Source organism: Anolis sagrei, chromosome 4 (genome assembly GCF_037176765.1).
Source record: "Anolis sagrei isolate rAnoSag1 chromosome 4, rAnoSag1.mat, whole genome shotgun sequence".
Taxonomy (NCBI): Eukaryota; Metazoa; Chordata; class Lepidosauria; order Squamata; family Dactyloidae; genus Anolis; species Anolis sagrei.
The window spans coordinates 132,559,273-132,576,727 of record NC_090024.1 but is presented as its reverse complement, the minus strand read 5'-3'; the positions used below and the strand labels follow the sequence as shown (position 1 = coordinate 132,576,727).

The 17,455-nt window shown below is 40.1% G+C and overlaps 1 protein-coding gene across 1 annotated transcript; it reads left to right on the top strand.

Moving 5' to 3' along the window:
• The first annotated feature begins 1,783 nt into the window (after nt 1-1,783).
• Nucleotides 1,784-16,330, top strand: TMCO1 (transmembrane and coiled-coil domains 1). Its single transcript, XM_060774304.2, has 7 exons — nt 1,784-1,912; nt 5,641-5,718; nt 8,073-8,132; nt 8,814-8,860; nt 9,768-9,835; nt 12,006-12,150; nt 15,868-16,330. The coding sequence occupies exons 1-7, from the start codon at nt 1,843-1,845 to the stop codon at nt 15,964-15,966; spliced, it is 567 nt and encodes a 188-aa protein (XP_060630287.1). The 5' UTR covers nt 1,784-1,842; the 3' UTR covers nt 15,967-16,330.
• Nucleotides 16,331-17,455: the final 1,125 nt, after the last annotated feature.

Genomic DNA, 17,455 nt, shown 5'->3' with positions numbered 1-17,455 from the left:
TTTTTTTACTTCTACAGAACACAAGCAGTACCCAAGTTATGAACAAAATAGATTTTGTTCTTAAGTTGAATTTGTATGTAAGTTGGAACAGCTACATTTTTAAAAGTTTAATTCCAGCCTTATATGTGTGTGTGTTTAGGTACCTGGTGATGCCTGGGTTAGTTAATGCGTAACACTATTTATTTTTAAAAGTGAGTCTTTGCTCCTATTAGAAAATGCATAAGGATGTTGGTGAACTACAATTCCCAAGATTGTAAGTTATTCACCCCCAAATCCCGCCTGTTTTCAAAGTCGGCCATGTAGGGTCTGTGTGCCAAGTTTGGTCCAGATCTATCATCGGCTGGGTTCAGTGCTCTCTGGGTGCATGTGAACTGTAACTCCCCCAAACCAGGGTAAAATAATAATAATAATGGGTTGTTGTAGGTTTTTTCGGGCTATATGGCCATGTTCTAGAGGCATTCTCTCCTGACGTTTCGCCTGCATCTATGGCAAGCATCCTCAGAGGTAGTGAGGTCTGTTGGAACTAGGAAAATGGGTTTATATATCTGTGGAAAGACCAGGGTGGGACAAAGGACTCTTGTCTGCTGGAGCTAGGTGTGAATGTTTCAACTGACCAACTTGATTAGCATTTGATAGCCTGGAAGTGCCTGGAGCAATCTTTTGTTGAGAGGTGATTAGATGTCCTTGCTTTGTTTCCTTTCTGCTGTTTTGCTGTTTTAATTTTAGATTTTTTTTTAATACTGGTAGCCTGATTTTGTTCATTTTCATGGTTTCCTCCTTTCTGTTGAAATTGTCCACATGCTTGTGGATTTCAATGGCTTCTCTGTGTAGTCTGACATGGTGGTTGTTAGAATGGTCCAGCATTTCTGTGTTCCCAAATAATATGCTGTGTCCAGGTTGGTTCATTAGGTGCTCTGCTATGGCTGACTTCTCTGGTTGAAGTAGTCTGCAATGCCTTTCATGTTCCTTGATTTGTGTTTGGGCAATGCTGCGTTTGGTGGTCCTTATGTAGACTTGTCCACAGCTGCATGGTACACGGTAGACTCCTGCAGAAGTGAGAGGATCCCTCTTGTCCTTTGCTGAACGTAGCATTTGTTGGATGGACTACGGATGATGGGAATTGCAGTACCTTCACTCACTTCCCAAGACCACTGCAACCCTCATTCAATAACTGATCAAGACCAAACTTGGTGCACAGAGCCCTCATGACCCACTCTACATCCTGGTACCGTTTGGAGGAGGATTGACCATGGATGATAGGACTCACAGTACCTTCATTCACTTCCCAAGACCACTGATAACCACACCAATGACTGATCAAGACCAAACTTGACACACAGAGTCCCCATGATCCACCCTACATGCTGGTGCAGTTTGGAGGAGGATGGACCATGGACGATGGGACTTGCATATGGGAGTTGTAGTTCACTCACACCCATTAAACCCACCAGACATTGGATCTAAACTAAAACTGCAGCACAGACAAACAATGCCTATCTCAAATAACCCGGGCACTGCTGGGTCCCCAAACTAGTGTGTGTGTGTGTGTCTATATATATATATATATATATATATACACACACACACAAAACTACAAAAATACATATACAAATACAAAAAATACAAACCAAATGTTTGTATCATGGATACAACAGCTGTAATTCTATTAAATTTATACTGAAAAACTACACATCACCCACAATATCCTAATGGAGAGAGGGGGGGAGGGAGCTGAAAGCGGAACTCGGGCGCTGGGACGCGCGTGCCTCTGCGCCTGCTGTCCCCCAACTTCCGGTCGGGGCCTAACTTCCGGGGAGGCGCTGCATTCGACCGGGTCCCAAAATGAGCACCATGTTTGCAGACACCGTCCTCATTGTTTTCATCTCGGTGTGCACGGCGTTGCTGGCTGAAGGTGAGCGCGAGGGGAGTCCTCGTGGCCTAAGTTGAAGGACAGCCCGGTTGTGCCTCACTCAGGGGGCAAAGGGTATGTCTTTGCGGTGGAATTAATGCAGTTCGACAGCACTCCAACTGCTATAGCTTAGTACTATACAGTCCTGAGATTTAGAGTTGATTAGCATATATATGCAACGTTGCTCAGGCTTTTTTTTAAGGGGGGGGGGCGCTGCCTGCCTATTTTCTCCCTTCTCCAGCTCTGAGAGTACCTACCTGACAATGTCTCCATGGCAACACTCAGGTAACTCTCTGTGTTTCTTTCCCTCCTCAATTTCATAGAATCATAGAATCAAAGAGTTGGAAGAGACCTCATGGGCCATCCAGTCCAACCCCCTGCCAAGAAGCAGGAATATTGCATTCAAATCACCCCTGACAGATAGCCATCCAGCCTCTGTTTAAAAGCTTCCAAAGAAGGAGTCCCAACCACACTCCGGGGCAGAGAGTTCCGCTGCTGAACGGCTCTTACAGTCAGGAAGTTCTTCCTCATGTTAAGATGGAATCTCCTCTCTTGTAGTTTGAAGCCATTGTTCTGCATCCTAGTCTCCAAAGAAGCAGAAAACAAGTTTGCTCCTTCCTCCTTATGACTTCTTCTCACATATTTATACATGTCTATCATATCTCCTCTCATCCTTCTCTTCTTCAGGCTAAACATGCCCAGCTCCTTAAGCCGCTCCTCATAGGGCTTGTTCTCCAGACGCTTGATCATTTTAGTCGCCCTCCTCTGGACACATTCTAGCTTGACAATATCTCTCTTGAATTGTGGTGCCCAGAATTGGACACAATATTCCAGGTGTGGTCTAACCAAAGCGGAATAGATGGGTAGCGTTACTTCCCTAGATCTAGACACTATGCTCCTATTGATGCAGGCCAAAATCCTATTGGCTTTTTTTGCCCCCACATCACATTGTTGGCTCATGTTTAACTTGCTGTACATGAGGACTCCAAGATCTTTTTCACACGTACTGCTCTCGAGCCAGGCGACCCCCATTCTGTAACCTTACAATTTGTTTTTCCTGCCTAAGTGGAGTATCTTGCATTTGTCCCCGTTGAACTTCATTTTGTTAGTTTTGGCCCATCTCTCTATTCTGTCAAGATCGTTTTGAACCCTGTCCTCTGGAGTATTGGCTATCCCTCCCGATTTGGTGTCGTCTGCAAACTTGATGATCATGCCTTCTAGCCCTTCATTTCCTTCATATGCCTTCACTCTCCCTCTCTTCTTTCTTTCTTTCTTTCTTTCTTTCTTTCTTTTCTTCCCTACTTTTCCCCTTTCCCTCCTTGCTTTCCTTTCCCTTTCTTTCTGCCTCTTCTTTTCTTTTTCTCCCCTTCAACCTCCTCCCCTTTCTTTCCATTCCTTTTCCCTTCTTCCCTCCTTTCCCCCCTTTTCCCTTTCTTCCTTCTCCATTACTTTCTTTCCCTTTTTTTCTATCCTTCCTTCTTTCATTCCCCCTTCCCCACAGACATACATGGCCTTTATTAATATTATTATTAATAATAATAATTAGCTGTATTTATTCCTTGCCTTTCTCCCTGTGAGGACTCATAGCGACCGGACCCTTTGTGACATCAGGTGAAGTGACAGAGGGCCACATTACTTAGCAACAGCCAATCCAGTGACATCAAAGGGCCACTTCACCTAGCAACAGCCTTTATGGTACAAACGAATAAACAAACGCACACACATGCTTTGACTTATCTATCTATCTATGCCATCTAGGCTGAGAAAGGCGGTATCAGTGTCAGCTGCATTAAGATCAATCTGACCAGAAAGTCATGAGTTCGAAGCCAGCCCGAGTCGGAGTGAGCTTCTGGCCAATTTTGTGTAGCTTGTTGTCAACCTTTGCAACCCGAAAGACAGTTGCATCTGTCAAGTAGGAAAATTAGGTATCACCTATCTGTGGGGAGGCTAATTAACTAATTTATGAGGCCATAAAAAGACTCCAGCAAAAAGCACTCCAGCAAAGCATGCAGAGAATGCAGAAGTACTTCATCAGTGTCGCAGATGGACAATGAAAGCGACAGCTCCCCTGGCGGCCAGAAAAAGTTAAATAGCCTCTGTGTATGTCTATGTACGTTGTATGTCTAATTGGCATTGAATGTTTGCCATATATGTGTACATTGTAATCTGCCCCGAGTCCCCTGCAGGGTGAGAAGGGCGGAATATAAATGCTGTAAATAAATAAATAAATAATACTGTATACAAATACAGTAAATAAATAAAAAAATCTATCTGACCTTTACAGATCAGAGAGCTGAGCCAGAACAAGCAAAATGAATGTATTGTCGAAGGCTTTCATGGCCGGAATTACGGGGTTGTTGTGGGTTTTTTCAGGCTATATGGCCACATTCTAGAGGCATTCTCTCCTGACATTTCACCTGCATCTATGGCAAGCATCCTCAGAGGTAGTGAGGTCTGTTGGAACTAGGAAAATGAGTTTATATATCTGTGTAATGACCAGGGTGGGACAAAGAACTCTTGTCTCTTGGTGCTAGGTGTGAGAGGATCCCTCTTGTTCTTTGCTGAATGTAGCATTTGTTGGATTTTCTTGGTGAGTCTCTAGATAGTTTGTATGTTGTGTTTCCTCATCCGGCCATCATATGCTAATCAAGGTAGTCAGTTGAAACATTCACACCTAGCTCCAACAGACAAGAGTTCTTTGTCCCGTCCTGGAGAGAATGCCTCTAGAACATGGCCATATAGCCTCTCCATCCAATCTTAAAGCTCTTGTAGGCTCATAAAGGGAGATGCGTTCAGACAGGTAAGTCGGACCAGAACCCTTTAGGGTTTTATAGGCCAAAACCAGCACTTTGAATTGAGCCCGGTAGTGATTTGAAAAAGATCTTGAGAGGCTTCAGGGATAACAAGTTGAACATGAGCCAACAGTGTGATGCAGCAGCTTAAAAAGCCAGTGAGATTTTAAGCTGCATTAAAAGGAGTATAGTGTTGAAATCGAGGGAAGTCATGGTGCCTCTTTTATTCGGCTTTGGTTAGACCTCATCTGGAATACTGTGTCCAATTCTGGGCACCACAGTTCAAAAGATATATTGACAAGCTGGAAGGTGTCCAGTAGGACAACTAAAATGATCAAAGGTCTGGAGACCATTTCATATGAGGAGCATCTTAAAGAACTGGGCATGTTTAGCCTCTAGAAGAGAAGGCTGAGAGGAGACATGATAGCCATGTATAAATATGTGAAAGGGTGCCATAAGGAAGAGGGAGGTGGTTTGTTTTCTGCTGCCCTTGAAACTAGGACTTGGAAGCAGTGGGTTCAAATTACAGGAAAGGAGATTCCACCTGAACATTAGGAAGAATTTCCTATCCATATGAGCTGCTCAACCGTGGAACTTTCTGCCTTGGAAGCTGCTTCCTTGGAAACTTTTAAGCAGAGGAATACTGTCAGGAATACTTTGATTGTGCTTTTCCTGCATGACAGGAGGTTGGATTAGAAGGCCCATGTGGTCTCCTCCAACTCTTACTCTATGATTCTACATAGGTAGGTAGACAGATAGATAGATAAGGCACCAGCACTCTTTGTCAGAGAAAGCTAAAGAGACATGGCAGCTGAAGTGGCATAAAACTACATTAATTCTACAGCATACAATAACCCAGTGCTTGGAGGGCAGGTTGCTCATTTGAGAGGTGTGTGTGTGTGTTATCTGTGCCTTGATTATATACCCTCATTGTTTCAGGTATAACGTGGGTGTTGGTCTATAGAACAGACAAGTATAAGCGGTTGAAAGCAGAAGTGGAAAAGCAGAGCAAAAAGTGTAAGTATTACAACAAAATGCAACAACGCAGTAGAGGATCATGGGAATCATAGGAATGGATTGATAAAATGCATGATATATTGTTTTTATAGGGTTTCTTAGTTTTAAAATTGTTCATCTATTTATACTTACATTATTTTGTTATTTTGTTTCTTGTTAATTGATATGTCATTATTTTTAATGTCATTTATTGTATTCGTTTGTTGTGTTGTAAGCTGCCCAAATCCCTTCAGGGAGAGGGGGCAGGGTATAAATAAAGCTTATTATTGTTATTAATGTTATTATAGAGCTGGTCTTCTCCGAAGGATACTGAGATTCTGGACAATAGCTATAATATTTGCTATAGATGATAAGATCATTAGTGCATGCAGACCTCATGGCTATGCATTAGATTGAAAATGGGAAGCTTTACAAACACCAGTTGCTGGTGTACATGGAGGGGGGATCTCTATATGCATTTGACTGTGGAATATGCCACCTTGGAAAGTGATCAGGTCTTCTTCATTAGAGGTTTTTAAGCGGGCTGTATGGCCATCTGTCATGGCAGGGGATTGAATCGTCTGATGCTCGTGGTCTCTTCCAACTCTGTGATTTTGTGTTTGACAAAATTCTGTTCAGGTGTTAGCCAAATTCTTTTTCCAACTGAACACACTCAAAACGATTATGCTTCAGGCCACAACTAATACTATTTTTTCTTATAATAGTACAGTGGCTTTTCCTGATCACTTGAATATATTTTGACAAAAGTGAGAGTTTTAATCAGCAAGTTGTGCTGTATACATGCATTTTGAAGGCAAAAATAGATCCAGCTAGCTTTTCCATCTTGTCAGGAAGTCTGTACTGAAAAATGTGGCTAATGCCCATGTGCCTGGCTTCTCTGAGGCTTTTGTGAGCACAGAATCTCTCCATAAGATGTCCAGGAAGTTAAAGGAAACCTTCTGTGATCCATGAGATTTTAAAATTTTGATTTTGTAAAATTCCCTTGGTATCATGATGAAGAACAAGGCGTATTTTAGGTAAATAAGAAAAGAAATTGCATTCAGTAAAGGTCAAAATATTCTGACTGGTAAACAAGAATTAGCCGGTTCAGCTTAATACATAAACATAGGAAATATCCTGATTCAACTTTGACTTTATGTCTGTGTCCTTCACTGTCACCTTGCAGTTTCACATTGTGATTCAGTCAAAAATTTGTATGCATTGAAAACCTTTCCTGCATGTGAAGGTAGGCAGTGTTCCTCTGCACCAACCAGACCACCCAGGTTTCATTAGACAGTTTATCAAAAAGCCATTGATTATCATGGGACATGCCAATCATCAGGAAGTTGACAAAATATTTTCTAAGCATATTTTTTTCCATTATAGCTTGCAATATGCATTCTGCCATCAAAATCAATTCCTAGTTGTTTTTTGTCCAGCTAATTCACTGCATTGACTCAATGCTATGCTGCAAGCTGCAAGCTGACAATTTGGATATGTTGAGGGCAGTCTATAGTACTTGCTGAAGTATATTCTGGAACATCAGATCTACTTGGCTGACATTCTCCCCTGATAACTTTGAAGATGTTCTTAAGCTTCTCCAGAGAGCAAGCAACAAATTAAGCTCTTGTATATCTTGGTTTTAGGTATAGTTTGAAAATAAGCATTAATGCTCTGTTTCAGAAAGCCTTTACACATCCAGCATATAATTATGTGGCAAAAAAATAGACGTTGATTCTTAATGAAAAACTTAGGATGAGAAAAATGCCTGAATGAAGATAACCCACTGGATTTTTGCCATGTATTTGTGTGGCAGCGAGAAGGACAGTGTTATCCATTTATTGATAGTTCTGCACAAAAAGCCTTGTGCTGCTTAAAAAATCTTGACAGTCTATCATGTGGCATACCATTTAATGGACTAGAGAAGCCTTTCTTGCCCTTTTTATCTTGAGGGCAATAATTTTCAGATCTCAGGGAACCTTACATAGTTATTATCTCTGGAGCTCAAAGAACATTTATTTTCTTTTTTTAAATCACAATCTCTTACAGAATTTTTGGTGACGTTGTTGAACTCTAGTTTTTCAGGGGACTCTGGCTAAGAAACCCTGGATTAGAGTTGTTGACAGATACCTTTCTATAAGACTGTGGACAGAAAAGCAAAGTTGGCTACATGAAACATGTTGCAGTACACTTGATCCTTCTTGATACTGATCTAAAAACAATGTTTTTTTTTCAAAACTGGATATTTTATCACTCATGTATCCTGTTTGTTCTGATTTTTCTGTAAATGCTTTTTCAAGTCTTAAGAGGCAGAAAGAAAGAGGCAGGGTGCTTTCTTTATGAAAAGAACTCACTATGTTTTCTTATCCCTGCAGTGGAAAAAAAGAAGGAAACAATAACAGAATCAGCTGGCCGGCAGCAGAAAAAGAAAATAGGTAATACTGGGATCTGATGTATGTGGAAGTGTGTGTTTTTCTGAGGAGTCATATTTTTTCATAAATAGGAAGTATTCATTTTGTGTATATTGAAAAATTATATTCCTGCTCTAAAGGTTAGTGGGTAAATTTAGCTATTTAAACTGGTCTTCTAAAATTAAAAAAACATTTTAAACATTGTTTTTTTAAACAAAATATTACTGTAACAATAAATGTGATTAGTACCAATAAAGTCCCTACAACTTGAAGTTAATCTTTGTATCAAGATTATTGTCATCGTGTAAATTGTGTAATTTATTTTGGGCAACCAATTTTAAGCTTCATTGGGAGAGAAGATGCACAACACTGTGCACTAAGCGTTTGAAGAGGAGGAGATTGTAGTCTTCTCTGGTCATATAACCCAGGCCTGGGCAAACTTTGTCTGTTAGGAATTGTGTGAGTTGAAGTCCAAAACACCTGGAGGGCCAAAGTTTGCCCATGCCTGATATAAGGTATAGTTGGAAATCTTGCATTGGACTGACTGCCTCAGCCTCCAATATACCTTTCTGTTATACTAGGAAATAGTTCAAGTCTCCTTTTCCTGCTACAGAGTTTCTTCTTAGAGTTTCTTTCTTGTAGCATTGTTGGAAATGAGTCCTTTACTTTGTAACACATAGTAAGCATTTTCTCACTGTTTTGCAGAGAGGCAGGAAGAGAAACTGAAGAATAACAACCGGGATCTTTCAATGGTAAGGAAACATTATGTACTGAATAAATCTATGTATAAAAATCAGAGTATATATACATGTTTATTGGTTTGTTTGTTTGTTTGTATTGCAAAGGCTCCTACATGGTTTGATCTGGACAAAACTTGACACACATACCCTTCATTATCCAACTTAAAATAATTGAGGGTTTATACTAAAAAAAAAGCCACCCCTTTTGGGTCTAGAGCAGAGGAAAAGAAAAGGGACAAAGTGAATTTGCTATGGTAAGGCTGCTCTAGAGCTGTGCTTTTTTATGGTGTCTTTCACTAGACATCAGGCTCGTAGCCAGGATTTTGTTTCGGGGGGAGCTGAGTTTGATTGGGGGGGGGGGGCTGAGTCTGAGTGAAAGAGGGTCTACCTTAGCAAACCTTTTGTATCGTTATCCCAATACCTACCTGCATTTGGGATATATTGAGCATGGTGATCATATCATGATATGAATAAACATAACAGTTTAAATAATGTACCAGTAAGGCCTTCTCACGGAGAATTTGGAGGGGGGGGGGGCTGAAGCCCCCCAAGCCCCCCCCCCCAGGCTACATGCCTGCTAGACATGTTTAAGGGACATTGTTTTCAACTGTGTCTTTCTGTTGGCCTTATCAGTGATTCCCGACCTTCAGGTGTTTTGGACTTTGGCTCCCACAGTTTCTAACAGCTAGTAAGATGGCTGGGATTACTGGGAGTTGAAGTCCAAAATGCCTGGAGACCCAAAGGTTGGGAACCATTGCTAGATGATATGGCTCAAAAAGTGCATATATGCAGACTACAGACTCTAGATTTAACAGTAGCAAACATGTTGAAGACACCATCTTTTCCCCACAATTTTTGTGCCACATTAATCTCCCCATTTCTCAAACGTTAATAAGCTCATTTGTTCTTTCACTTGCAGGTTCGCATGAAGTCTATGTTTGCAATTGGGTTTTGCTTCACTGCTCTGATGGGAATGTTCAATTCTATGTAAGTTGGTACCTCTCAGTTTTTAAAGACAGTTGAGCCCTTCCTTCCTTCCTTCCTTCCTTCCTTCCTTCCTTCCTTCCTTTTTTCAAGTAACCACTATGTCTGAAAACTGTATTTATCATCTCCTGAAAGTTATTGTGATCCTAGTCTCTTATGGAGGAGCAACTTGACAATCTACTACCATTGTCATTCCCTTTTCCATGAACTTCTAATATGGGGACTTTCACTATTTTCAGCTCTTTTACTTTCTTTATGAAAATAATATCTAGATAAACAGAAATTGCTGTGGATATTGCTTCTTGGTTGCAAACATGAAATCTTATTGTGGACAGAATATTGCCAGCAAGAAGGAAAAGTTAATTGGATCATCACTGAAAAAGATACATAACGTGGGTATTGAATCAATTATGAGTCCTGACCCCCTTAACTGTCTCCTAGGGTTCTGTTTTTTAGCTTTGTAACTTAGAAAGCCTGGGACGGCTGGGAATTGTTACCAAATAGCTTAGGATGCTTTGTGGTTGTTAAGGATTATAGCTTGTATAGGATATTTTTGGCATATATCACTATAGGTTTTAGAGAATTTCCTAGTAAATATGATTCAGATGACTGTAAAACAGCTTCAGCATTTCTCCTTAATTCTGAAAGGGTGGAAAACCTCAGTTTTCAGTGTTGATTGGAAGTCTCTGTGTAATTCCCAGTTCTTGCAACCTTGGTAGTCCTCACTGTATGGACAGGGTAGACTAAAAGTCACAAGCAGGTCTGATGTTTTGATAACTTTTTGAAAATTATTTCTTTTTAGATTTATATATACTTTCCCCCATGTTATTATTGTTGTTGTTGATTTTATTTATATTTTTATCCCACTTTTTCTCTCAAATGCTGGGTGAGCAAAATGGGGTTTGTTAGCCATGCTGGAGAAATGGGATTTCATATGAACTTTCCATTGTGATCATTTTCATTTTGGTGATTAGGTTATTGAGATCAAGGAAAAAGAGTTGACTTGGATTTTCCACTGCTTCTTTCGAGTTAACATTCCTGTCTTTAGTTGTTGTTTTTTTACTCAGTACAGTGACGGAGGCATTGGGGCCCTACACTTTAACACTTCCTGCTTGTTTTTCTCTTTTTAGCTGTGCTCAGAAGAGGAGACAGGAACCACGTAGAATGCTATAGCACTGGGGGGCTATCAAAGGGAGACAAACATCCGTTTCTTGCCATGCTGCCAAACTATCTTGGTTGTTAGTAGGATTGGCACTTGTTGGACATGGAAGCTGTAGCTTGTTGAATTAATGTTGCTACAGGAAAAAACACTCATTTAAGAGTTTACTGCAACAGAAGCACCTGCTAAAATTGAGCAACACGGGGGGGGGGGGGGGTATAGTTGTGTGGCACAAGAAATACATTTAGAATTTTCAAAGTACCACAGACGTGAATTTAACTATTCGTATTTACATCCAAAGTAACCTTAATTTACTCATGCAGTTCTCATCTCACAGGAATTTGAAATAGGTTTTCTCACCTTTTGCTTTAGTAACTAAATGGAGCTTGCTTTCTTTGCAGCAAATCATAAAATGCTTTTGTTTATATTTCTATCTATATGTCTATTTATTTCTTCAGCTGTGAATGGGGAGGATTTTGTACTCTGCTGAGGTGTCTGTCCCTTAAGTTACATATTGTACAAACTGTTGCTCTGTTGGAATTAGCTGGCCTGATCAATGGCAGTCTGTATTGGACCTGAGTGAGCTCTGTTCAGCTCCGAGCCACACTTGCAGACTAATATTTTTTGTTTCAGTAGTTTTTATTCAAAACAAACAATATGCACATGTGCAATGAAATCTTGCTTAAATAAACTTTTCGAAGCTCTGAAAGTTTCTTCCAAAATGTATCCAAAGGTATCTGTTTCTTTCTCAAGCATCCATACATTTCCTTATGCATTCTCTTTTGGTGACCATACTTATAAAGCTCTGCTTTTTTAACATGTTGGAGTGGGAGGGAGCTTATGAGGTAGGCTTATAAGCTGTCCCCTTTCCTTTCTGTTTTGCTGCTCACACATGTTCAGTACAGGTTTGTGGGGTTGCTGCTGTTTGTTGTAGGCAGATGAAGTTTACTACAGATAAACCTGATACTGAAAGAGCTGCACTTGTTAACCAGGAGCATTCTTTGTTTTCCCCAGATTTGATGGCCGAGTAGTAGCAAAACTTCCGTTTGTACCACTTTCCTATATCCAGGGCTTGTCTCATCGTAATCTTCTGGGTGAGGACTACACAGATTGTTCCTTCATCTTTCTTTACATACTCTGTACTATGTCTATTCGACAGGTGAGTAGTGCATTATTTTATCGTAACTGTGCCATTTACTTCTGCAGGACCATCTATAACTTTAGATAATCACATAAAGGATTTTTCCTGTCAAGAGTGATCTTGACTGTGCGTTTTTCTAGTAAATTATTGCAACTTCCTATGTGGGCAGTATCATCTCTTGTGCTTTGATAGTCTTTTGGTGGAAATTCAAGAGATATTTAGCAGAAAGTTAGATTTAAAATGAGTTGAAGTGTTCCCAGCAAGCCTACAGATAATTATCTGCAATATGTGTTCTAAAAAATGACACAGGAGTGGTAGTCCAAGTATCTGGAAGCAGATTTTACCCTCTTTGTCGTAGCAAAATAATCTTCCCCATGATTTTGTACTGTTGTAGCTAGCAGGGTTTTTTCCCTCCAACAATGCAAAGGAGTAGACTTAAAATAAACTCAGTTTCTTTATCCTCTTTAAAGAAAGAAGGAGGCAAACAAGGCACTCTTAACTTACCTGCAAATGAGAAATAATGTAATTGTGAGGCTGGCTGTAGGATAGTACAAACTATAATACGTCTTTCGACCAAACTTGGATTGGAGAAGTCGTGGGAACACACTGGATGGACAATGAAATAACAGAACTGCTTTTCTTTTGTTTGTTTTATGTTGCCTGGGAAGGAAAGCTGACATTTGACTGCTTCACACTTTAGGAAGCATGTTTACGGTCGTGGTTTTGGTTAGATTCATGAAGAGGTGTAGCACTTTACAGGGTTTATTTGGCCTTGATGTTGTGGAAATATTTTGACCCTTGGCAAGGACATTTCTTCTGACCTGAGGTTGATCATGCCTTAAAAATACCTCCTACAATGAGCAATTTCCTCTGTGCATTTTCCGTGTTCCTGTGGCACGTCAGTCGTGCCTTGGAGTTCTTCCTGCCTTCCTGTTGAGGGTGTGAAGTGCTGCGTAGACTAGTCTTCAAGGGCCTTTAAGTGTCTTGGAACATGGACCAAAATCTGGGCTGGGTGAGAAGATTTATATCCTGCCCCCGTGAGAACTTTTTTCCTGCTTTCTACAACTTGCCTAATTAATGAAATGCTTTCACAGATTTTTCTCAAACTTTTCCATAACTGAACTAATGGTTGAGGTAGATATTTATTTATTTCCATTCTTACTATTGGCTCAAAATCAGGGATGGGCAAAGTGTGGACCTGGAGCCATTTTTGGTCTCACATGGCTTTTTTGTGGCCTCTGGCTCCTGACCATCGCCTCTGGGTCACTCTTCTTCTGTTGAAATGTGAATTAACTATTCTAAAATATCTCTGGAAGTAGTTAGTCATGTTTTAGTATGAAAAATACTGTCTTTCAAAAACAGATTTGGCCTGTCAGTCAGTCAGTCAGTCTTTATTACAGTCAATAAACCATAAGGCAATGCAATGGCGCTTTGCCTTCCTCCCTCCCTCCCTCCCCCCTCTCTCTCTCTCTCTCTCTCTCTATATATATATATATATATATATATCTTAAAACACATGTAAAAGAGGTGTGGGCACACTATATTTGAAAATACAAGCATGCCATGATGGGATGGAACAAAGGATATAATTAAAAACTTGAAGAAACATTGTAGCAGCAGCTTAATAAAATATGTTTAAAATTTAGTACAAAACAGATAACAATTAAAGTCATCACTATGTGGAGTAAGTATAAATTAAAACCACGCAGCCATATTATCAGTGGGCAAGATTTTGATATCTCTTCTACTTCTGTGTCTATGATCTCCATATGGTCCCTGGCAAGTTTAACCATCAAAGATACTCATGTTCTTACAGATTAAGACTGGTTAGAACACAGGAAGACATGCTAGGGAAAATACATACAATATTAATGCAAAGGCTGATTTCAGCCTGAGTCTGATACTGTTAGATGTCCTACCCTGGCAGGTTCCAGATCTGACTTCCAGGCACTTCTACTTTGCTTTACTTTTGGGGGGATTAAGGAAATCATAGCACCAGGTGCCATTGCTGCACACATAGAAAAGCTCTGGTTACAAAGATGATGCCAGAAAAATGCACTTTAAATGAATCAGTCAAAATTTTAAGTTTTATGAAAAGTAAATCACTGTGTGGAGCCAGACGTTTTGAACAGCTTCACAAAGATATGGACAATGCATGCCATAACTGAACAAAATGTTAAGGTAGATATTTGTGTCACTTTATGTCATATTTCCTCCACTGAGCTCAGAACAGCATATGTAGGCCAAGATTCTTTTATTTTCACGACAACACCATAGATAAGATTTAGATTAAGAGGCAGTGGCTTAGGGAAATAATGGGTGTCAGGAATACTGAAAGAGAAGATAGTTCATGATGGAAGGGTGTTTCTTGAAAGTAAGACATTGAGGGCACAATTTTAGACAGTTCCATTGAAGAGGGAAAATAGTGTGGGAGGGGAGTTGATGCTATTTTGGAGTTAGCATGGATTTAGTTAGCTTTTCGGTCCATTGATTTGGATACTTCAGCATATTATTAATGTGGACGACGAGGTGAAAGTGTTAGCTTTAATGACTGCAAACAAGCCTGTAGATGTCTATATCACTCCTGCACCCCACCCCACCCCAGTCCTTTTTGTTTCTGCTTTGGGAAACATGAAAACACTGTATATCATTATTCATTCTAATTCATATTATATCTAACATTTTGAAATTGCACCCCTTTTCTGTTGTCTTCCTTTACCTTATTCCATCTGCTCAAAATTATGGAATGAAATGCTACACCCACTCACACATATATCCTGATACTTCTGCATCAATGGACTCGTGTGGAGGAGGAGCACTAGCAAATTGTTCCCACTCCCCATAAGCACATGGCTTGAGTACACTTACCTTTAGTTTAAATTCAGAAGTCCTGGTTCCACCATTGCTACCACATGTGGCCTGGGAACAGGGGCAACGGCAACTGAAACACTGTTAGGAAGCCTGCCTTCCAGTCTGCCTGCCTCAAGAAGATGAAAATGTAGAATATTTTCAAACGTATGCATATTTGCTTTAATATCATTAGTTTCATCACTCATGAGCAGTTATTCAAGATCAGTTAGTAAGTGTCTATTACACAGCGACGTGTTTTGCCCAAAGCCCAAATGCAAAAGACTCACAGACCAGAGTAAAAGTGAACAGAAAACTCTTTACTCTTTACTCAGCAGAGATATAAACTTGCATACAAAAATCTATAATGCAAAAAACTTACATAGGCTACAAAATAAGGCATCTTCATTTTACAGCAAACAAGAGAGCAAAAATAAACCTTGGATAAATACTATTTCACCATAGCCTCCTTCAGAGTAGCTCTCCAGCATCCACCAGCTCTCCACTACTCAAACCCACCAACAACCACCTACACCCACACTGTAAAACCCCTTACAGAAATATTATACACCATTGGGTGTAGTTCAATCTTGCTGGTTGACCTACTTTTCCAGCTGTATAAGATAATTAACACCACAAGGTTTTTCTTTACACACAAGTAAGTCTTGCTATGACTTACTGCAACAGTGTCAAATATATTTTCTCACAAAAAGTATAGTTGAATGGTTACTGTAAGATGTACTGAATCTATTTTTTCTGTTTTGCTTTGTGTGGAATGACATCGCTTACCTGTTAAGTGAGAACCAAAGAGTAACAATTATTTGAGGGTAATCGGGGTTTGTTTAGTTTCTTTGTCAGCCTCATTCTTATGTTTCTGTTTCTTACCAGAATATTCAGAAGCTGTTGGGTCTGGCTCCTTCTCGAGCAGCCACCAAGCAGGCGGGAGGATTCCTTGGCCCACCACCTCAACCTGGGAAGTTCTCCTGAATTGCACCTCACCAGTGGAAATATGAAAAATATTTCGACTCTGAAAGCAGCTCTGATTGTACTGAAGGCTTTCTAAACATATCTAGATGACTAACGGAAACTGTGACATTTGCGTTTGGTAAAGGTGTTGGCATCAAAGCACGTTGTCAATCAGATTTATCAATTCTGTTGGTGGTATAGTAACAGTCCTTAAATAGGACGCTGCTCTGGCTCATTGAAAACTGCAACAAAGCTGTATAATTGGAAGAGTAAATGACTAAGGGAACAATGATTGAGCCACAACTTCATGCAACATTCTGTTAAGAGATTATTATGCAAGAATTGTTGCCAAAGTGAAAATAAAAGTAATTGTGCTTTGACCCTCTGCTGGCTGTGAATGTATCACTCTCTTTTGTGCTTTAAATTAAAACACCACCTAAATGAGTGGCAGTTGAGAAAAAAGTAAATGATTGAAAACACAACAGTTTATACCTTAATGTTATGTACACATACAAGCAATCTTGATGTAATTTGCACGATACAAATTGAGAATGATATAAATGGGGTGAGCCATTTTCATAGAAAATCACTGAGAGTTTGTGGGGTGTGTGGGAGGGGTATTTACTCAGCTTACCACAAATTTTAAACATAACGCATCAGAACTTACACCTTTCTAAGCTAGAGAAACACCTCCACTCCAGATGATAAGACTCCAGGTGCTCATACACAGCCTGGCTAAGCTAACAGAGGAATCCCTGCAGCCACTCCCAAGATTCCAGTTTTTTCATATCCTCAGTGCCCCTTCTCTGTAGGCAAAGGAAACATTTTCCTACAATGATAACAAGACTCCAGCTTCTTCCTGTCAAGCCAGTGTTGTAAATAGTTAAAGTCCTTCCTTCAGTGCAGAGATCTGAGTTTCTTCTTCTCTCTCATGTTCCCCCATTTCAGCAGCCAAAAGGAAACTTCCTCTACTACTTCCGCCATATACACAGGTAAAAGAAATAACCCGTTTCTCTTGCAAGTATAAATAACCTTACTCTCTTACTTCACTGTCCTCACGAAGATGAATTGAGAAATAAGAAGTATTTATAAGAAGTATTTATAAGAAGCATTTTGAATTTGAAATGCCGCCAATTGCAGCAATATTTAAAACACTATCTTAGGTTATGGTTTTATTGCTTCTTGCTAAGGCCAAAGTAATACACACTCTGCCAACTTGCCATCTTGATTGCTGCAGTGCATTTTATGCCCTTGAAGATTAGTGTTGCAGTTAGTGCATAAACTGATGGCTAGATTGCTGGCAGAAATATATTGATATATTATGTTGTTTCTGCCCCCCCCCCCCTTAGCACAGTGAGTTAAACCACTGAGCTGCTGAACTTACTGGCCAAAAGATTGTTGGTTCATATTAGGGGAGCAGGGTGAGCTCATGTTGTTAGCCCCAGCTCCTGCCAGTCTAGCAGTTCAAAAACATGCAAATGTGACTAGATCAATAGGTACCGCTTCTGTG

Coding starts and splice junctions, on each gene's coding strand:
- TMCO1 (XM_060774304.2), top strand. CDS start 1,843: ATGAGCACCATGTTTGCAGACACCGTCCTCATTGTTTTCATCTCGGTG. Junction 9,836..12,005: donor ATGGGAATGTTCAATTCTAT/GTAAGTTGGTAC, acceptor TGTTTTCCCCAG/ATTTGATGGCCGAGTAGTAG. Junction 12,151..15,867: donor GTACTATGTCTATTCGACAG/GTGAGTAGTGCA, acceptor GTTTCTTACCAG/AATATTCAGAAGCTGTTGGG.